The sequence below is a fragment of the Lepus europaeus genome, chromosome 17, assembly GCF_033115175.1.
Source record: "Lepus europaeus isolate LE1 chromosome 17, mLepTim1.pri, whole genome shotgun sequence".
Classification (NCBI taxonomy): Eukaryota; Metazoa; Chordata; class Mammalia; order Lagomorpha; family Leporidae; genus Lepus; species Lepus europaeus.
In genome coordinates this window covers 72,153,607-72,170,811 of record NC_084843.1, presented here as the reverse complement: position 1 = coordinate 72,170,811, position 17,205 = coordinate 72,153,607, and the positions used below count along the sequence as shown (strand labels likewise).

The 17,205-nt window shown below is 40.3% G+C and overlaps 1 protein-coding gene across 5 annotated transcripts in view; it reads right to left on the bottom strand.

The window, feature by feature from the left end:
* Nucleotides 1-17,205, bottom strand: part of CCSER2 (coiled-coil serine rich protein 2) — a 139,663-nt gene that overhangs the window by 51,658 nt on the left and 70,800 nt on the right. For 4 of the 5 annotated variants that reach the window (XM_062214024.1, XM_062214025.1, XM_062214021.1 and 1 more), the window contains 2 exons: nt 14,345-14,507; nt 8,474-8,669 (listed from right to left, as the gene is read on the bottom strand). In XM_062214024.1, the coding sequence (XP_062070008.1) occupies nt 8,474-8,669; nt 14,345-14,507 (359 nt within the window). The remainder of the gene's footprint in view (nt 1-8,473; nt 8,670-14,344; nt 14,508-17,205) is intronic. The other variant, XM_062214023.1, reaches the window with a different exon arrangement.

The following is a 17,205-nucleotide window of genomic DNA, read 5'->3' as shown; positions in this document are numbered from 1 at the left end:
GTATGACTTCACTTAAATGAAGTTCAAAGCGAGGCAAATCTAATATTCATAGTGGCACAAATAAAGATGGCAAAACTCAGAGAAAAGGCAAAGGAAAACTAGGTTTTGGTAAGAGGCGGCACCGCAATAAGGAGGAACACACAGGGAGTTACTAATGTCTCATTTCTTAACCTGGCTGGCAAGCACAAAGTCAATTCACACTACTCATTAAGTCAAGCTTTTGTGGAGATTCACACACTCACATTGCATAAACTCTTCTTTCCCTGTAGTGATGAGGAGACTGTGGGGATACAGGAGCACGAGTGCACTGGATTTTCTGTGGTTCTCTGTCACCACATGGCAATCATTCAGCAACTCCTAAACTTGCAGGGCTCCTACCCAGGATGCTGCCACTTTCAATATCCCCTCCACCCATCACCATCAATATGCACACATGCACACACAGGGGGAGAACCGGACAATCAGGGAGGGGAAAAAATTACTGGTTTATTTTGACCATTGAAGGTGAGAGGGACTGATGAAACAAAATATTTATATAACACATTTGACAGTTCATAAAACACTAACATATATATGTATGTATATATATATATATATATATTCCCCTTTTTTCTCCAAACCAAATATCCTGAAGTAGACAAGGCATGCACGAATTCAGGGATCAAATATTTTGCAAAATAAATAAAATGACAGAGTTGTCAGCATGTTCTTCCCTTACTCTACCTTACAGTCTTCATTTCCTACTCCAAAGTCAAAACAGATACTAGATGTGATAACAGGATAAACGCAAACACGGAAAATTTTGAAAAGAGATGGAGAAAAATGGATGGGCAGAATCACTTTGGAAAACTGTCTGTAATATCTACTAAAGCTCACTATTTACATACCTAATGACTAACCAGCAATCCCATTCAGATAATACATACAACAAAAACTCATACACATGTTCACCAAAAGACATATGCTAGAGTATTATGAATGGGATAGCACTACAATTCATAATAACCAAAAATGGAAACCTAGGTCCAAATACCAATCGACTGTAGAACAAATGAGATAAATTTTGGTATATTCACACAATGGAATGAATACTCCAAAGCTTAAGAATGAATGTGAAAAATGGATGAATACATGCCAAGTAAAAGAAGTTACACCTGAGTAAATACACTATATGACTTCAGTTCAGTTCAAATTCAAATACAAGCAAATTCATCTTTGGTTTCCAAAGTCGGGTGGTCAGCATTAGTAACTGGGGGCTTCTGCTGGGTGCTGTCCACACAGGTATTTTCACTTTGTGAAAATTTATTGACACATTGCAGAATTACATCCCTTGTAACTGGAAATCATGATGCTTAGTGAAATAAGCCAGTCCCCGAAAGACAAATACCCTGTCTCCTCTGACAAGTGGTAATTCATACAGAATACACAAAAAAAGTATAAGAATGAAATAAATACCTTGTGATTTTACAGTTGTCTTTAGTCCTTTTTTATACTCCTATGGAACTGTGGTCTTTCTACTTTTTAGTTGTTGAATATTATGGTTAGTGGTGCTTAAGCCTATGATTATAGAGTGTACTGAAATTACGTATTTGCAAAAATTAAAGGAAAAAAAGGAAGGAGGGGCATTAAGGGAGGGAAAGAGGGAGAGAAGTATAGTTATCTTCTTAGAATTGAAATCTGTTCTCTTTGTATTAATAAATTTTTTTAAAAAGGAAGCTGAATCAGAAGTGGAGTAGGACTCAAGCCCAAATACTCCAAGATGGAACGCAGGTGTCTGAAGCATCTGCTTAACTCCTGCAGTACAGCACAGTGACCTCTCAATCCTTTAACAAATTACTTTTCTGCATTAAAAAAAAGATTTATACTCCTTCCTATATGTACACTATGCTTCAATAAAAAGTTTGTGAAACAGGGAAGGAAATAAAATAAGGAGATAAGATACAACTAACACCTGGTTTGTTCATTACGTCCCCATATTGTTGAGATCAGGATTAAAATTTTTACTGCAATTCTCTAAAATTGAACAATATGCAAAGATATTAAAATAAATTAATTCAAAAGCTCTGCATGTAAAATGTACTCTGCACTGACATGTAACTGGGTGACCTTGAGAAACAAATTAAATCAGTCTTAGTTTACTGACCATTAAAATGGGATTACCAGAGAGTAAAATGGGTCTATTTTGATTTTTGAAATTACACCTATTCATTATTAACTTTCATCATTAATATATGGAGATTCAACATAATCACAATTATCTCAATTAAAAAAACTTGAAAGTTTATCAACAGGTGAACAGATAAAGGTACACAGATGTAGAATGGAATGCTGCCCAGCAATAAAAAGGATCTCAGCTGTCCTTCCTATCCCACAGCAGTGATGTGATATGTGGAATTTAGTATCCAAAAGTACCACACTGTAAAAGTGTAACAAAGGCAAAATAAAAGTTCATCATTTTTTAAAATTTTATGTGCAGTGAATACTTTGCTCAAGTGACTTCCTAAATACCAGACTACCTAATAAAGATCTGTAGACTGGACGGTGAAAGGATCAAGTGGTGGTTAAGAGTTTGGAAGCTACTCTCACCCTCCTAGCCCTGCTCTCTCCACATCTTCTAGAACACAACTGTATACAACAGGTCTGAGTCATACCCATGGGGATGAAAAAAAAATCCTGGCTTTATCACCAATTAGCTTCCTGAGTCTCATCTTCTTCAACTATGACATGAAGATAATACCAGCTGTTTTTCAAAGATTGGAGGAAAATGTCCCAAATGTAACACTTAACCTCTATAAAAAATTTAATATATACAACTCTGTGAAACACATAATGCACATAAATGAGTACTAAAATTCAACTACTTTCCAAAGCAACTGGACTTAACAATTTAGCCTAAAATGTGGATGTCTGCAATATCTCCAAAATTATAAGATTAAGTTATTTTTCCTGCTATTTGTTTTCCAAAGAAATTCCTTCAAGCAGTATTTTCAAAATACCAATGTGGCCAAGGCACCATCCAGCTTAGTGCTGTCAATAGAATAAGGTCCAAGCCCCTGCTGTGGCACAAACCCCTTTTCAATTTGTCCTAAGCCTATCTATCACTCCTACCTCTTCTCTAGCACCTTCCACAGTAACACAGCCAATGATTAAGTGGTCTCTGAATAGGATATATATGTCATAAATAATCTTTTATTTTCAGCAACAGTAAATGTGTACTGTAAAAAGTTAGAAATTACAGAATGTAGATTAACTTAAAACCAAGAAAAAAGATATCATCACCCATACAACACATTAAGGACATAGCATATCCTTCTGAGATAGATATGTATAGATATGGGATCATAAGGCGCATACTGTTTTATAACCTGTTATCTTCAGCCAAAAACTTCTAATTTTACATTTCAGCAAATTTCATCTAATTAAAAATCCCCCATCTGACCCAAAATGTCCTTTATAGCTGACCTGTCCAAACCAATATTTAATTCAGAATCTCACAATCTATCTAGTCCTTTACATTTCTTAATTAAAAAAAAAAATTTACTTATTTGAGAGGCAAGGAGGACAAAGCAAGGGTGAGAGGGAAAGAGAGACAGAAATGTCTACCAACAGATGAGGGACCAAAGTGTGAAGCCAAGAACTCAATCCAGGTCTTGCACACAGGTGGCAGAAATCTAACTACCTAAGCCATAACCAGTAACTTCTAGAGGCTGCATTAGCAGGATTTAGGATCTGGAGCCAAGAGACAACTAGACACTCCCAATGGAATACTGATGTCCTAAACAGCATCTTAACCACTAATCTCCACCCATACCCCTTCCTTATACCCACTCACATTTCTTTCAAGATGGTTATCTCACCTACCCCCATCATCTTTTTAGCACTTACAATATTTAAAAAAACGACAACAAAGAATCATTACACATTTGAAGAGATTCCAAAATAAAGATAAACCAAAGAACAAAAAACTAAATGATTCTTTAATAAGAAAGATAGTGTTGGGCATTGAGTAGCTTGAATCATAACATAGGGTGCTCACATCCCATACCAGAATGCCTGGGATTAAGTTTCACCTTGATTCTGATCCAACTTCCTGTTAATGTGCCTGGGAGGCAGTAAATGGTGGCTCAAGTACTTGGGCTCCTGTCACCTACATGGGAGACCCAGATTGAGCTCCTGGCTCCTGTCTGGTCCAGCCCTAGTTGTTGTAGGCATTTGAGGGAGTAAATCAGCAGATCTCTCCCTCTCTCTGTGTCACTCTTTCAAATACATAAATAAAAACATGCTTAAAAAATAATAGAAAATAATAGTTGAAATATTAATTAGGAATGGTGCATAATGAAAAGTTCACATTAAGATTTATTTATTTGAAAAGGAAACAGGCCTGGCACTGTGGTACAATGGGTTACAGCACCGGCCTGCAGAGCCTGCATCCCATATGGCTGCTGGCTCCTGTCCCAGCTGCTCCACTTCCAATCCAGCTCCCTGTTGATGCGCCTGGGAAAGCAGTGGAGGATGGCCCAAGTCCTTAGGCCCCTGCACCCAGGTGAGAGACCCGGAAGAGGCTCCTAGCTCCTGTTTCAGCGTGGCCATTTGGGGAGTGAAACAGTGGATAGAGGGTGCACACGCATACATTCTCTTTCTCTCTCTCTCCCCCCTCTTTCAAATAAATTTTTTAAAATAAATTTTAAAAAAAGAAAGAAAGAAAGGAGAAAGAGAGGGTGAGAGAGATGAATCATCCATCCACTGGTTCACTCCCCAAATGCTCACAACAGAGACTGAAGCCAGAATCCAGGAACTCCATCTGGGTCTCCCATGTGAGTGGCAGGAAATTAAATCCTTGGGTCATTATCTGCTGCTTCCTAGGCACATTAGCAGGGAGCTGGACTAGAAGCAGAGTAGCCAGTACTCAAAACAGGTACTCTGGTATGGGATGTGGGTTTCCCAAGCAGTGGCTTAACTCACTGCACTGCAATGCCTGCCCCAATGAAGAGTTCTTGAATACTTAATCTATGATTGCTAAAAAAAAAAAAATTATAAATATAATTTGAAAAATAAATAATAAAATAGTTAAATGAAAACAAAGCTGGGAGGCAGGCACTGTGGTCCACCAGGTTAAGCAGCCATTTGGAGTGCCTACATCAATATCGATGTGCCTGGGCTCAAGTCCTACTCATACTTCTAGTCCAGCTTCCTGTGAATGCATAATCTGGGAGGTACCAAATGATGGCTAAAATACTTAGATCCCTGCCATTGACATGGGAGACCTGGGAGGAGTTCCTGGCTGCTAGTTTCAGCCTGGCCCAGTTGTGGCTGTTGTTGGGATTTGGGGAGTGAATCAGTGAATAGAAGATGTCACTCTCCCCACCCCCTTTCTCTCTCTCTCTGGGGAGTGAACCAGTGAATAGAGGATCTCTCTCTCTCTCTCTCTCTCACTCTCTCTCTCTCTCCCTCCCTCTCGCTCACTCTCACTCTGGCTTTCAAATAAATATTTTAAAAAATACAAAGCTGGAATATAAAGTGCAAGCAATGTATCAGAAATTATAATCAAATCCAAAGAGAAAAACATGAAAGAAAATGTAACAGATTAAGAGATTCAGTTCAGGGCAGGTTCTGTGGCGTAGTGGGTAAAGCCACCGCCTGCAGTGCCAGCATCCCATTTGGGCGCCAGTTCGAGTCCCGGCTGCTCCTCTTCCGATTCAGCTCTCTGCTATGGCCTGGGAAAGCAGTACAACATGGCCCAAATCCTTGGGCCCCTGCACCCTTGTGGGAGACCCAGAAGAGGCTCCTGGTTCCCGGCTTTGGATGGGCGAAGCTCCTGCAGTTGCAGCCATCTGAGGAGTGAACCAGCAGATGGAAGACCTCTCTATTTCTCTCTCTCCACCTCTCCTTCTCTCTTGTGTAACTTTGACTTTCAAGTAAATAAATAAATCTTTACAAAAAAAGAAGATTCAGTTCAGAAGTTCTAGTTCCTATGCCAGAAAGAATAGGAAAATGAGGGGAAAAAATAACAGAAATAGCTTAAGAAAGTTTCACACTACTTGATTCTTCAAAAAGCCCACTAACTGACCAAACATCAAGTGGAAAACAAATAACTCCAACAAATCTCAAATCTCAGGACATCACGGTAAAACTGCAGAATGTCAAAACATAAAAGATTAAAAACATCCCAGATGGAGAAAAGCAGCAAAATAAAATATAAATTAGAACACAATGTTGTAGACTTCCAATGGCTAAAAAGAATCTTAGGAAAGCAATACCTTCAAATTTCTAAGAGAAATTTTTCACTTCTACCCCAGCTAAACTATTAATCATATATACCATTAGAGTAGAATACAGAGATTTACTATAATACAATAACTAAGAAAGTACACCATCCACCCAGCTTCTCTTGGGAAGTTAAAAATACATTTCAGCCAAACTGAGGATATGCTTCAGGGAATAAATAAGTAAGAAAGAAAATATGCTTCCCAGGAAATAATGGGTCCAATTCCAATTACAGCAAAAGGAAGTCCCTGTGTGATGGACAGTTACCTACTACCAGTAACCTACTCAGATAACAGAAAGTTGACTGAGACCTGGGTGGGTGTGTTAGTGTGTGAGTGGGAGACTACCCTTCAGTAAGCCCTTGGGATGGCATAATGATATTTTAAATATATGTATTTTATTATATATATTACATATATGTATATGTGCCATACTAATTTTTTTTTAATTTAGTAAAATTAAAAAGGAAAACAATTAAAATGAATGAATGAAATATTGGATTCATTCTTCATTCAGCTTTTAACTTCTGTTAGTATTTGGGAAACTTTAAAGATGCTCTAGAAACAATTCTACAGTTTCCTTCACTTTCTTTTCCACAGCTTAAACCAAAACTAGGGTCAGTGTATACTACCTAAATTTTCAGAGTTCATAATGACAGTGAAAAAAAAAAAAAAGATCAATAGAGTTACAACGTCATGTAAAGTACCTCAAAAAGCACTTTTTCATTTTTTATTTACTAATTAATCATTGGTTACTGATTTACCTGTTTCCTCTTCAATTATGCTCCTTCTCTCATTTTGACAGGTGCTCTGATCTCATTAGGTGATATTTAATCATGCTTCTCATGACTCAGGGCCGTAACACCCAGATACAAAAGATGCTATTGACATAGCTAGCACAATGAGTGGCGCACAATAGATATTCAACATATTTTAACTAATCCTCACCCTTTCTTACCCCATTCCTTTGATGCTGGCTCCTAATCAGAAAACCTTTTCCCCAAACCTACCAGCAGAGAAACACTAGAGACCAAAACCTGACTCCAAGTTTGTAGTTAATTGTGGCCTTGTACACCTCCCATATTTCAGTCATCGGAGGAGTCCAAGTATCCCAGATCCAAAAAGGTGACTCAACCTTCTTGTTCCCATCTTAACCCAGAAAAGTAGTCCAATATCCACAAGAATGGAGAAAAGTGGTGTGGAAAACCCATATCCAAGTAATACGAACCAATTTACATGACTTGGCCAAAATACTTACAATTACCATAGTTACTAATGCAAAACCCATTTTTTATACTTCATCTAGACTTTACCATAGAGATAGTATGAAATTTGGTTTTGGCAGCCACCAGGAATTCTATAACTAGGTCCCTGCATGAAGCTAAAACATACAACCTGAGGAAGGTGACTCAGAAAGAAAACTGACCAGCAGAGAGAAGTCTGGTTGTCTGTCATAATCATAATTTGAAGCTAAATGTGGCTGGCATACAAACTACAAATATAGATATACAACCAAAAAGGGTAGCCACAATTTAAAACTAATACTTTATTACTTGGTTTTCTTCCATGCATCTGACCTTATCTTTAAGCATTAAATGCTTCAACAAAAAGGTGCTCATCACTCTGAAGCTAGGTTCTACTATGAGCTCACTGTGTGACTTCCGATAAGTCACATCACCATTGTCAGTCTAGATTTTTCTTGAAAGAGAGAGAGAGAGACAGAGAGAGACAGGAAAGGAGGGAAAAGACTGGGAAAAATTCAACTTAAAGGCCTCAAAGAATAATTATACATTATCATTATGTAAATCAAAATTGCTCTTTATTTCCCACCTGTTGAAATGATAGCACTCACTGATTACTGAATGCCATCTATGTCTCATGTATTACGTTGCTCAATTTACAACTAACTACTAGTTCTAATTTTCCTCAACAACCTGATAATATTGGCACTATAAAAATAAGGCAACAGAGGCAGACTGGCTTCCTGAGTATCACACATCTCATACATGCTAGGTACTGTGTAGTGAGATCAACACGTATAAATTCCCATTTTTTTCCTCCAAGTTTGTATTATGTACTATTTACAAGCATTGTTTCCACAGAAACCTAAATAAACATTAGAATCCGAAAGACCATTTTTTAAAACAAAGACAAGTCAATCCACTTTGCAATCAACATGTCAGCACTCAAAATGCTGGCTCTGCACTCACCTGATGCAGCAGACGTTTCAGTTTGAGTAACTGAGTTTTCACAGCGGTGCAATCCTGGACCATGTGCCGCAGGGTCATCTCATCCAGTATCACTGTATTTTCTGGTACATCCACAAACATCTTCTGAGCCTGGAAAAAGGGGGTCCCTCCATAGCTTTCAAAATGACCCAAAGGAGATTCTCTATAGGGAGAGCCTCTGCAAGGGCAGGAGAAGAAGGTGGAGGAAAAATATATGGTTTCAGAACATAAAAATAATAAAGCTGATTAAATTATTGCAGCAATCATCGTAACTCATTTAGCATTACCCAAAAGTCTTCGACTTCACTCACCTCAGCCAGTGACTGTTTGCACTGGGAGGTGCAGTAACTGTACACAGCCATCAAACAATAATCCCCTGCACCTACTCCCTCCGCCTCAACCCCTCTTTCTATGCACTTTTACCTACAGACTGAATTAACTTTCCTCCATAGGAACCAGAATGCAAACAAAATACTCTGGGAAGACTGCAAATGTGGAACAACTATGTTTCTTTCTCTTCCTAGCAGTGACCACCTGCTCTCTTGTTTTAGACTTGGCGACTCAGCAGCACACCTTGGCAGCTCCTAACCATGCATACTCTTAACTCCCATTCTTGGGTCCTAGTATGCAGCAAATCTCATTCCAAGATGGAGAGAGAGCCAAGGGCCAAGATAGCTGGGAGCTACTGGCAGAGACCAGCAAGGAGGAGCTGAGACAGCCAAAGGCCCTACACCTTAAGGGAAAGGGATTTACAAATATTCAATTTGGAGTGACAGAGAGGTTTGAGGATAGAGATCGCACCTCTAAACAGTAGAGTACTAAGGTGAGAATGCTAAGAGAGGAGATAGGAAGTTTACAGTTAAGCAGATAGGCAGGGTATGATAGGCAGGGTATGAGCCCTGTGTGGACGTTGTCTCTCAGCAACAATGCTGGGTACCCACAAGAGCTCAGTTCTCAGAAAGTTACAGGATGCTGCTTGCAATGGTACAGGCAGAGGTGTACAAAAAAAAAAAAAAAAAAAAAAAGTCCTTCCATCTAGCTTACTTGCCTAAGACTCCTTACTGAGAGAGAGGGATGGAGGGAGGGTGGACGGGCTAACTAGCTTGATGATTGGCTGATAACTTTCAGGATTGACATCTTAGCCAATCAAAAAGGCTGCCCATTTACCCCAGCTTTTCTGCCTCTCTCTTTCCTGTCTGCCTCCTTCATTCTTCGTCAGCATGGGACAACAACTCAATTGGGTACTGACCCTAGAATTTCCATGTCATTTCCACTGCAGAAGTAGTCCATTTAGGAAAGAGCTATATTTTAGTACAATCAGAACATAGGCAAAGAGGTCAAAGATGTAAATTTGTTAGGATGTGAGAGAATTCCAATGGCATAGTAGAAAGTACAGAAAGAAGGGAAGTCTGGTGAGATAAGAGGAGCGGAAGACTAAGCCATGTGAAGAGAGAGAAAACAGTATATGATGAGAATGAAAGAGCATCCAGACCAGCATTTCTCAATTCCCATGAGTTATGGGTAAGACCTAATCCTTTAATTAATTATAATATGAAGGCTCTGGAGTTAGGACATCCAGATCTTTCCCTGTCAAGGAGTAAAGAGAAAAGCAACTGTTTGAATATATGCAGGGGTAGACTTATTTTGGAGGAGGTTTCTTCCCCCCTCCCCCCATCTCCATAAATGGCTCTGGGACACGTAGAAAACCCAGCACAACCAACCCAAAGCTCCAGGTGATCAAAACATTGACCAACCAATAACCCCTCACAAGAAACCAGTATGCCTCAGTTGTCTTTTGGGGAAACTGTGCTAAATCAGATCAGCAAATTCGAAGAATGTTGTGCATCTCTCTCTTCTAATTAAGAAATTACCAGTGTTGGTGATCCACAAATCTTAAGTCTTCTAAAATATATTACAGCCAAGAGATCTGTCATACTTTGGTAAATACCTTTTATGGCTTTTGGAAAACTGCGGTACCACATTTATACATTAAAGGCACAACAGAGTCTACTGTTTTAAAATTTTAACTTGACTTTGCTCATTCTCATACACATTTGACCAGAGACAACCTTCACTTTCTCTGCCTGTTGACAGTGTAAGACAGAAGTTTTTGGAAAAAACTGCTGAACTTTTTTGACAGATGACTATATTCAGCCTTGATCATGCCCAAGGACAGAGATGACTACTTCCAGGTATCTCATTCCGGTTTGGATATTTTTTTTTTTTTTTTTGACAGGCAGAGTGGACAGTGAGAGAGAGACAGAGAGAAAGGTCTTCCTTTTGCCGTTGGTTCACCCTCCAATGGCCGCCACGGTAGGCGCGCTGCGGCCGGCGCACCGTGCTGTTCCGATGGCAGGAGCCAGGTGCCTATCCTGGTCTCCCATGGGGTGCAGGGCCCAAGGACCTGGGCCATCCTCCACTGCACTCCCTGGCCACAGCAGAGAGCTGGCCTGGAAGAGGGGCAACCAGGACAGGATCGGTGCCCCGACCGGGACTAGAATCCGGTGTGCCAGCGCCGCAAGGCGGAGGATTAGCCTGTTGAGCCGCGGTGCCGGCCTCAGTTTGGATAATTTGATTAACTGCCTCATACTCAACTGAAATGTACCACCATTTATCTTTTTCTTTTCTTTTTTTTTTTTTTTTGACAGGCAGAGTGGATAGTGAGAGAGAGAGACAGAGAGAAAGGTCTTCCTTTTTGCCGTTGGTTCACCCTCCAATGGCCGCTGCGGCAGGCGCATCTCGCTGATCCGAAGCCAGGAGCCAGGTGCTTTCTCCTGGTCTCCCATGCGGGTGCAGGGCCCAAGCACTTGGGCCATCCTCCACTGCCTTCCCGGGCCATAGCAGAGAGCTGGCCTGGAAGAGGGGCAACCTGGATAGAATCCGGCGCCCCAACCGGGACTAGAACCCGGTGTGCCGGCGCCGCAAGGCAGAGGATTAGCCTGTTAAGCCACGGCACCGGCCCACCACCATTTATCTTAAAGTGTATATGCTGTAGTTTTGCTATCTAGAGTTCGAGAGCACATCTATTCATTCCTCCAAATCACCATGAACTTAGGAGCAGTTCTCTGAAAACACCATACCCCTGCATACATACTTTTGCGCACACCATTTTTCCATCTGAGATCCCGATCCCATCCTTCTCCTACTGGAATCAGACCTCTGCAATTTCTGCAGTTGTATTTTGAGATTCAGCTCAACAGTAACTTCTTTTACACTCCACTATCCTAGACAAAAACCAGCTCCTCCATGCTCCAGGAGTCCCCGTAACTGTCTGCCTGTCTGCCTCTCATGGCTCCCGGCAGCAGGACGTTCATACTAACTAACCACTTTCGTCTAGGCACACGAATCTCATCCTAATAAGTAAGTGCTAAGATTCCTACTGAGTTCACTTACTACAGAAATCTTTTTTTCATCTTCAACACAGTGCTGCTAGGCATTACCAAGCCACAGCTTTCATCACTCACCCCAGCTTGAGAACTTATTAGCACAGTGTCCAACATAGAGGTTAGGTAGCAAATGAGTATTTGTTAAGCAGATGAATAAATCTTAAGCACAAGGAATCATTCATGTTTAGTCAGGCTATTAAAGTTGAATAAATTGGTCTTAAATTTACCTTCTTATAAACTATCAAAAATTAAAGAAGCATAACCCACAATACTAGCAATGAAGACTACCTTTTCATCAGACTTTGCCTGTGAATACCAACTCCTTGAGGTCCATTTCTTACCAAAAGCCCAGATGCGAGAAACAGAACAGTCAACATAATGCCTGGTCTGATGTCTACTGTATCCAGTCTCCTCCATCTTCTCAACTATATTCTTGCCTTGAATAATAATACCTGCAGAAGCACTTCTGGTTAGACCTCACTGTTACCTGATCCACTGAAGAGCTGTCTTTCCTCACTTGGACTAGAGGTCTTTGCAGTTAGCATTGAAGAGCATAGGTAAGAAACAGACTTAAGGGGCTGGTGCCATGGCACATTAGGTTAATCCTCCACCCACAGCGCTGGCATCCCACATGGACGCTGATTCTAGTTCCGGTTGCTCCTCTTCCAATCCAGCTCTCTGCTATGCCCTGAGAAAGCAGCAGAAGGTGACCCAAGTGTTTGGGCTCCTGCACCTGCATGGGAGACCAGGAAGAAGCACCCTGGTTTCAGATCGGCGCAGCTCTGGCTGTTGCAGCCATTTGGGGAGTGAACCAACAGATGGAAGACCTCTCTGTCTCTCCCTCTCACTGTCTGTAACTCTACCTCTCAAATAAATAATTTTAAAAATCGTAAAAAAAAAAAAAAGAAAGAAACAGCCTTAAGAAGTTTATCATTATTTCTACCTTGGGAAGCTGTCTTAGACCTGCTCATCATATCACAAGGTATTCTCTTTCTAAGAACTCACGTAGGGGCCAGTGCTGCAGCTTAGTGGTAAAGCAGCTGCTTGCAGTGCCAGCATCCCATATGGACTCCAGTTCGAGTCCCAGCTGCTCCACTTCCGATCTAGCTCTCTGCTACTGCCTGGCAAAGCAGTAGAAGACTGGTCCAAGACCTTGAGCCCCAGCACCCACATGGAAGACCCAAAAGAAGCTCCTGGCTCTTGGCTTTGGATCGGCCCAGTTCCAGCCATTGCAGTCATTTGGGGAATGAACCACTGGATGGAAGACTCTCCCCCTCACTCTACCTCTGCCTCTCTGTAACTCTGCCTTTCAAATAAATAAATAAATAAAATCTTGTTAATAAAACCAATTACTTCATGTAAGCAACCTGTCAGGTTTTGCTCTCACAAAAGCAAACAAATTCACAAGAAGCATATCCTTTATTTTATGTATACTGTATATCTTGCAATATAGCTATGTTCTTTGCCTTTGCTGTAAAGAATCTTAGATTTAATTTTCTTTCTCAGTTTAGGAACTATTCAGGACCATATGATTTCCATTCAATATCTCTTTATCCCAATTTTATTGTTTATTTATAAATGTGCTCCAAAATGACCTCAAAATCTCTTGTGAATGAGATGAGGGAGGGAAAAAGAAAAAATAAAAATAACTGCCATTGGGTGCCCACTGTAAGTAAACCAGACACTGCTCCAGCACTTTTATGCCTGATCCTTGAACACCGAGAGAGAGAGGTGTTAATTAACTATAATTTACAGACAGTAAACTAAAGCAGGGGTGGGTTAGACAAATCAACTAAGCTTGCAAAGCAGCTCTGTGCCAGGTCAGCCTTTGCTCCCAGGTTTGAATGACTATAGAGCCCTGTTAACAAATAAAATCAGATCAAATTAGAAACTATGTTACACTTCAAAACTGAAAAGACTTCTGGCATTGTATAATACCTTATTCTCTTTCTAATGATATTTTAAAGCAGCAGAGGATGGCTGAAGGACTTGGGCCCCTGCATGCATGGGGGAAGACCCAGAAGAAACTCCTGGCTTCTGGCTTCAGATTGGCTCGGCTCCGGTAGTTACAGCCATTTAGGGAGTGAACCAGTGAATGGAAGACCTCTCTCTCTCTCGCTCTCTGTATCTACCTCTCTCCATAACTCTTTCAAATAAATAAAATCAATCTAAAAAAATATATAAACCATAACAAAGTCAACACGCGGTCATTCCCAAATGAACACTAGTAAAGCAAACTATAAGTTAAAAGTTCAAATATGAGATATAAATACTTATATTTATGATAAAGCTAATGAGAAAAAAGATTTGGGCCAAAAAGAACTAGATGTTAGTACAACTTATATCACGTGTAACTTGAAATCATTTTTTGGTTCCTCTAAACACCAGAAGTCTGTTCAGGGGGAGAATGATGACTCAAAGTTAATGAGAAGATAGAAAATGAAATCCAAGCTGGAATCGCACTCACCTGCTCAAGTCACTTTTTCCATGGTGATGATAGTGGTCAGGGTGGCTGAGATGGTAGTGCTCCTGTCCACTCCACCGCTGGGGTGGCCTTTTCCAAAATCCTTCCTGAGACTGCCGAACATTTCTGTCTGATCGGTCAAAACGGTTCATATTGTCACACTCCACTAGACAGATTCAAAAGCAAAAGACTATAAACATGTACACACTCTGTAAAAGTTAACTATGTATCTCTTATAAAACTAAATGCTGCTGGAACTATAAAATAGAAAAGTAACATTCTAAAAATACTAGCCATGTATGCCAGGTCATCATAAAACCAAGATTTCCAGAAGAAAAAGAATCAGTTCTTCTGGTGAAAATGAAATTTTACATTATTTAAACTGAAGCAAATCACAATACTGTGTATCACAGTCAAGTAAACAATTAACTGGCACACTGCTTTAAAACAAGCAAATCATCCTTGGAATCATCGTTATGTATTTCAAACACCAGCAATCAATTTTAAGCGAGTTTCACCACTACCAAAAGATGGTTCTGATTTCAGCAGGAAAATGCTAAGAGAGATTTTTCGTAGAGAACTCATTACTAAAATGAATGCCACAATTACTTTTCACTGATTCCAAGAAGCACAAATTAACTTTCTATCACAAACAAATTACCTTCTCTACTAAACCAAGCTCACATTTTCAGGCACCAAGACGCTACAGCCTGCCTGCAGTAGAGCTTGTTCGAAAAGTCTAAAATGCCACTGAAAACAAAGCCAGTACTTTGCAGCAACAAACAGCGCACTCCCTGAAATCCAAACACCACAAAAATGCAAGAAGAATCTCTTTGAGACACCCCACGCTTCTCCTTCACTTACCCAAACACTTTCTCTTCACATATCTGGGCACTCACTAAGAGAGTTACTTTGTACAAGGGCGACATTGTGTTACCGGCTGCCTACTCAGACATAGTTGCATAGAAGGCACGGCGGAACAGGCCTTCCTTCCTGCTCAACTCCCAGCCCTCCCTGTGGGAAGCAAGCCCAGTTTGCCCTGTGACTCCATCTTCGCTCAGTGCTTACATAGCTACCGAGTTAGGACTGTTGCTAAAAATACAGCTGAACGCTAACCAAGCCTGGAGCAGGAAGGGTTTCTCCAGTCTGAGAACTAGTACACGGGAAAGCTCAAGTCCTGCGTGTTCAGAATCCCTTGTGATAAAAAGCCTCAGAAATCCATATAATTCCCAAGTTTTTTTTTTTTAATTTACTTATTCAAATGACTTCTACTTAACCAAAAACTTGAACTTGGAATATGCCACTTGATTCATTACAGTATACAGGTGAAAACGAAGTTCCCATTCAAGAAAAGAATACTTAAAAAAGATACTTAAAAATAAAATGATGCTCAATTCTCAAATGCACTGAACTAATTTTTAATCTATTTCCTCTAAATGCATAGCAATTTAAATAGGTTTTTAAAAGGACACTGAAATTTTTATTCTTCTTACAGAAAGAAGTCCATGGAGGGGAATACAAATTTTGCTGTTATTTTTAAGAAACATTTTGAAGGAAACCTTGCATTTGAAATTATTGCAGACAACTTCTTGTCTAAAATCTGAGAACAATCAACAATTTCATAAGTTTATGTGCAGAAAACCTAACAATAAAAAGCATGGTGACCATTATATTTTTAAAAAACTACAAAATATTCAGTTGCAAAGAAAAATTATCTCTTTTTTTAGAGATTTATTTATTTGAAAGGCAAAGTAACAAAGAGGCAGAGGAAGAGAGAGAGAGACAGAGACAGACAGGTCTTCAATTTGCAGGTTCACTCCCCAAACAGCCACAATAGTTGGAGCTGTGCCAATCCGAAGCCAGGAGCCTGGAGCTTCTTCAGGGTCTTCCATGTGAGTACAGGGGTCCAAGCACTTGGGCCATCTTCTACTGCTTTCTCAGGCCATAGCAGAGAGCTGGATCAGAAGTGAAGCAGCTGGGACTTGAACCAGCGCCCATATGGGATGCTGGCACTGCAGGCAGCAGCTTCATCCACTATGCCATAGCAGCAGCCCCAAGAAAAATAATCTTTATGATTTATTTATTTGAAAGGCAGGTGACAGAGCTTCCGTTCACTAGCTCACTCTCCAAATGGCCAAAAGTGCCAGGGCTGGGCAAGGCTGAAGTCCAAAGCCAGGAATTCTATCCAGGTCTCCCACATGGACGGCAGCACTTCAGCCAGCATCCACTGCCTTCCCAGGCACACTAGCAGCAAGCTAGATCAGAGTTAGAGTAGCCAGGACTGGAACCAGCACTCTGACTCGGGATGTTGGAGTCCTACGTGGCAGCTAACCTGTTGTGCCACAACACCAAGAAATTTTTTTTTTACATAATCTTAAGAAGATTTAAAGCTGCTTTGAGTTTAGTCCATTTGGCAGTACTATTTGTGAATTCACATTTATTTACATTCATGGATTCAGTTAATTCCCACAAGTTTTTCTATATAGCATTAATGTTACTTTGCTTAAACTACATAGCTAAGTGGCAGTATACATCTACTTATAAATGTTCTGAATTTATGTTTCCTTAAGTCAGGCAGGAGGAATTCTACTCGTACCCAAAGCAAGAAATTTTGTCCTAAGAATCACCTGGTATGCTCTTAAGAAGGGATCCAGCGCATACAGAGTAAAAAGAAGCGAGCAAACCAGGCAAACAGCCAGGACATGGGTTAAACATTGTGGGTAATTATAATGCAGAAACTGATGTAACCACTCTTACGTTTGTTAAAGGTTGTTGCTACCGCATGCAGATTCTAAAACTGAGGGATCTTTATTGAAACTTGAACTCAGCTATGGGCATAATAGCAAACAAGCATTGAAAACAAA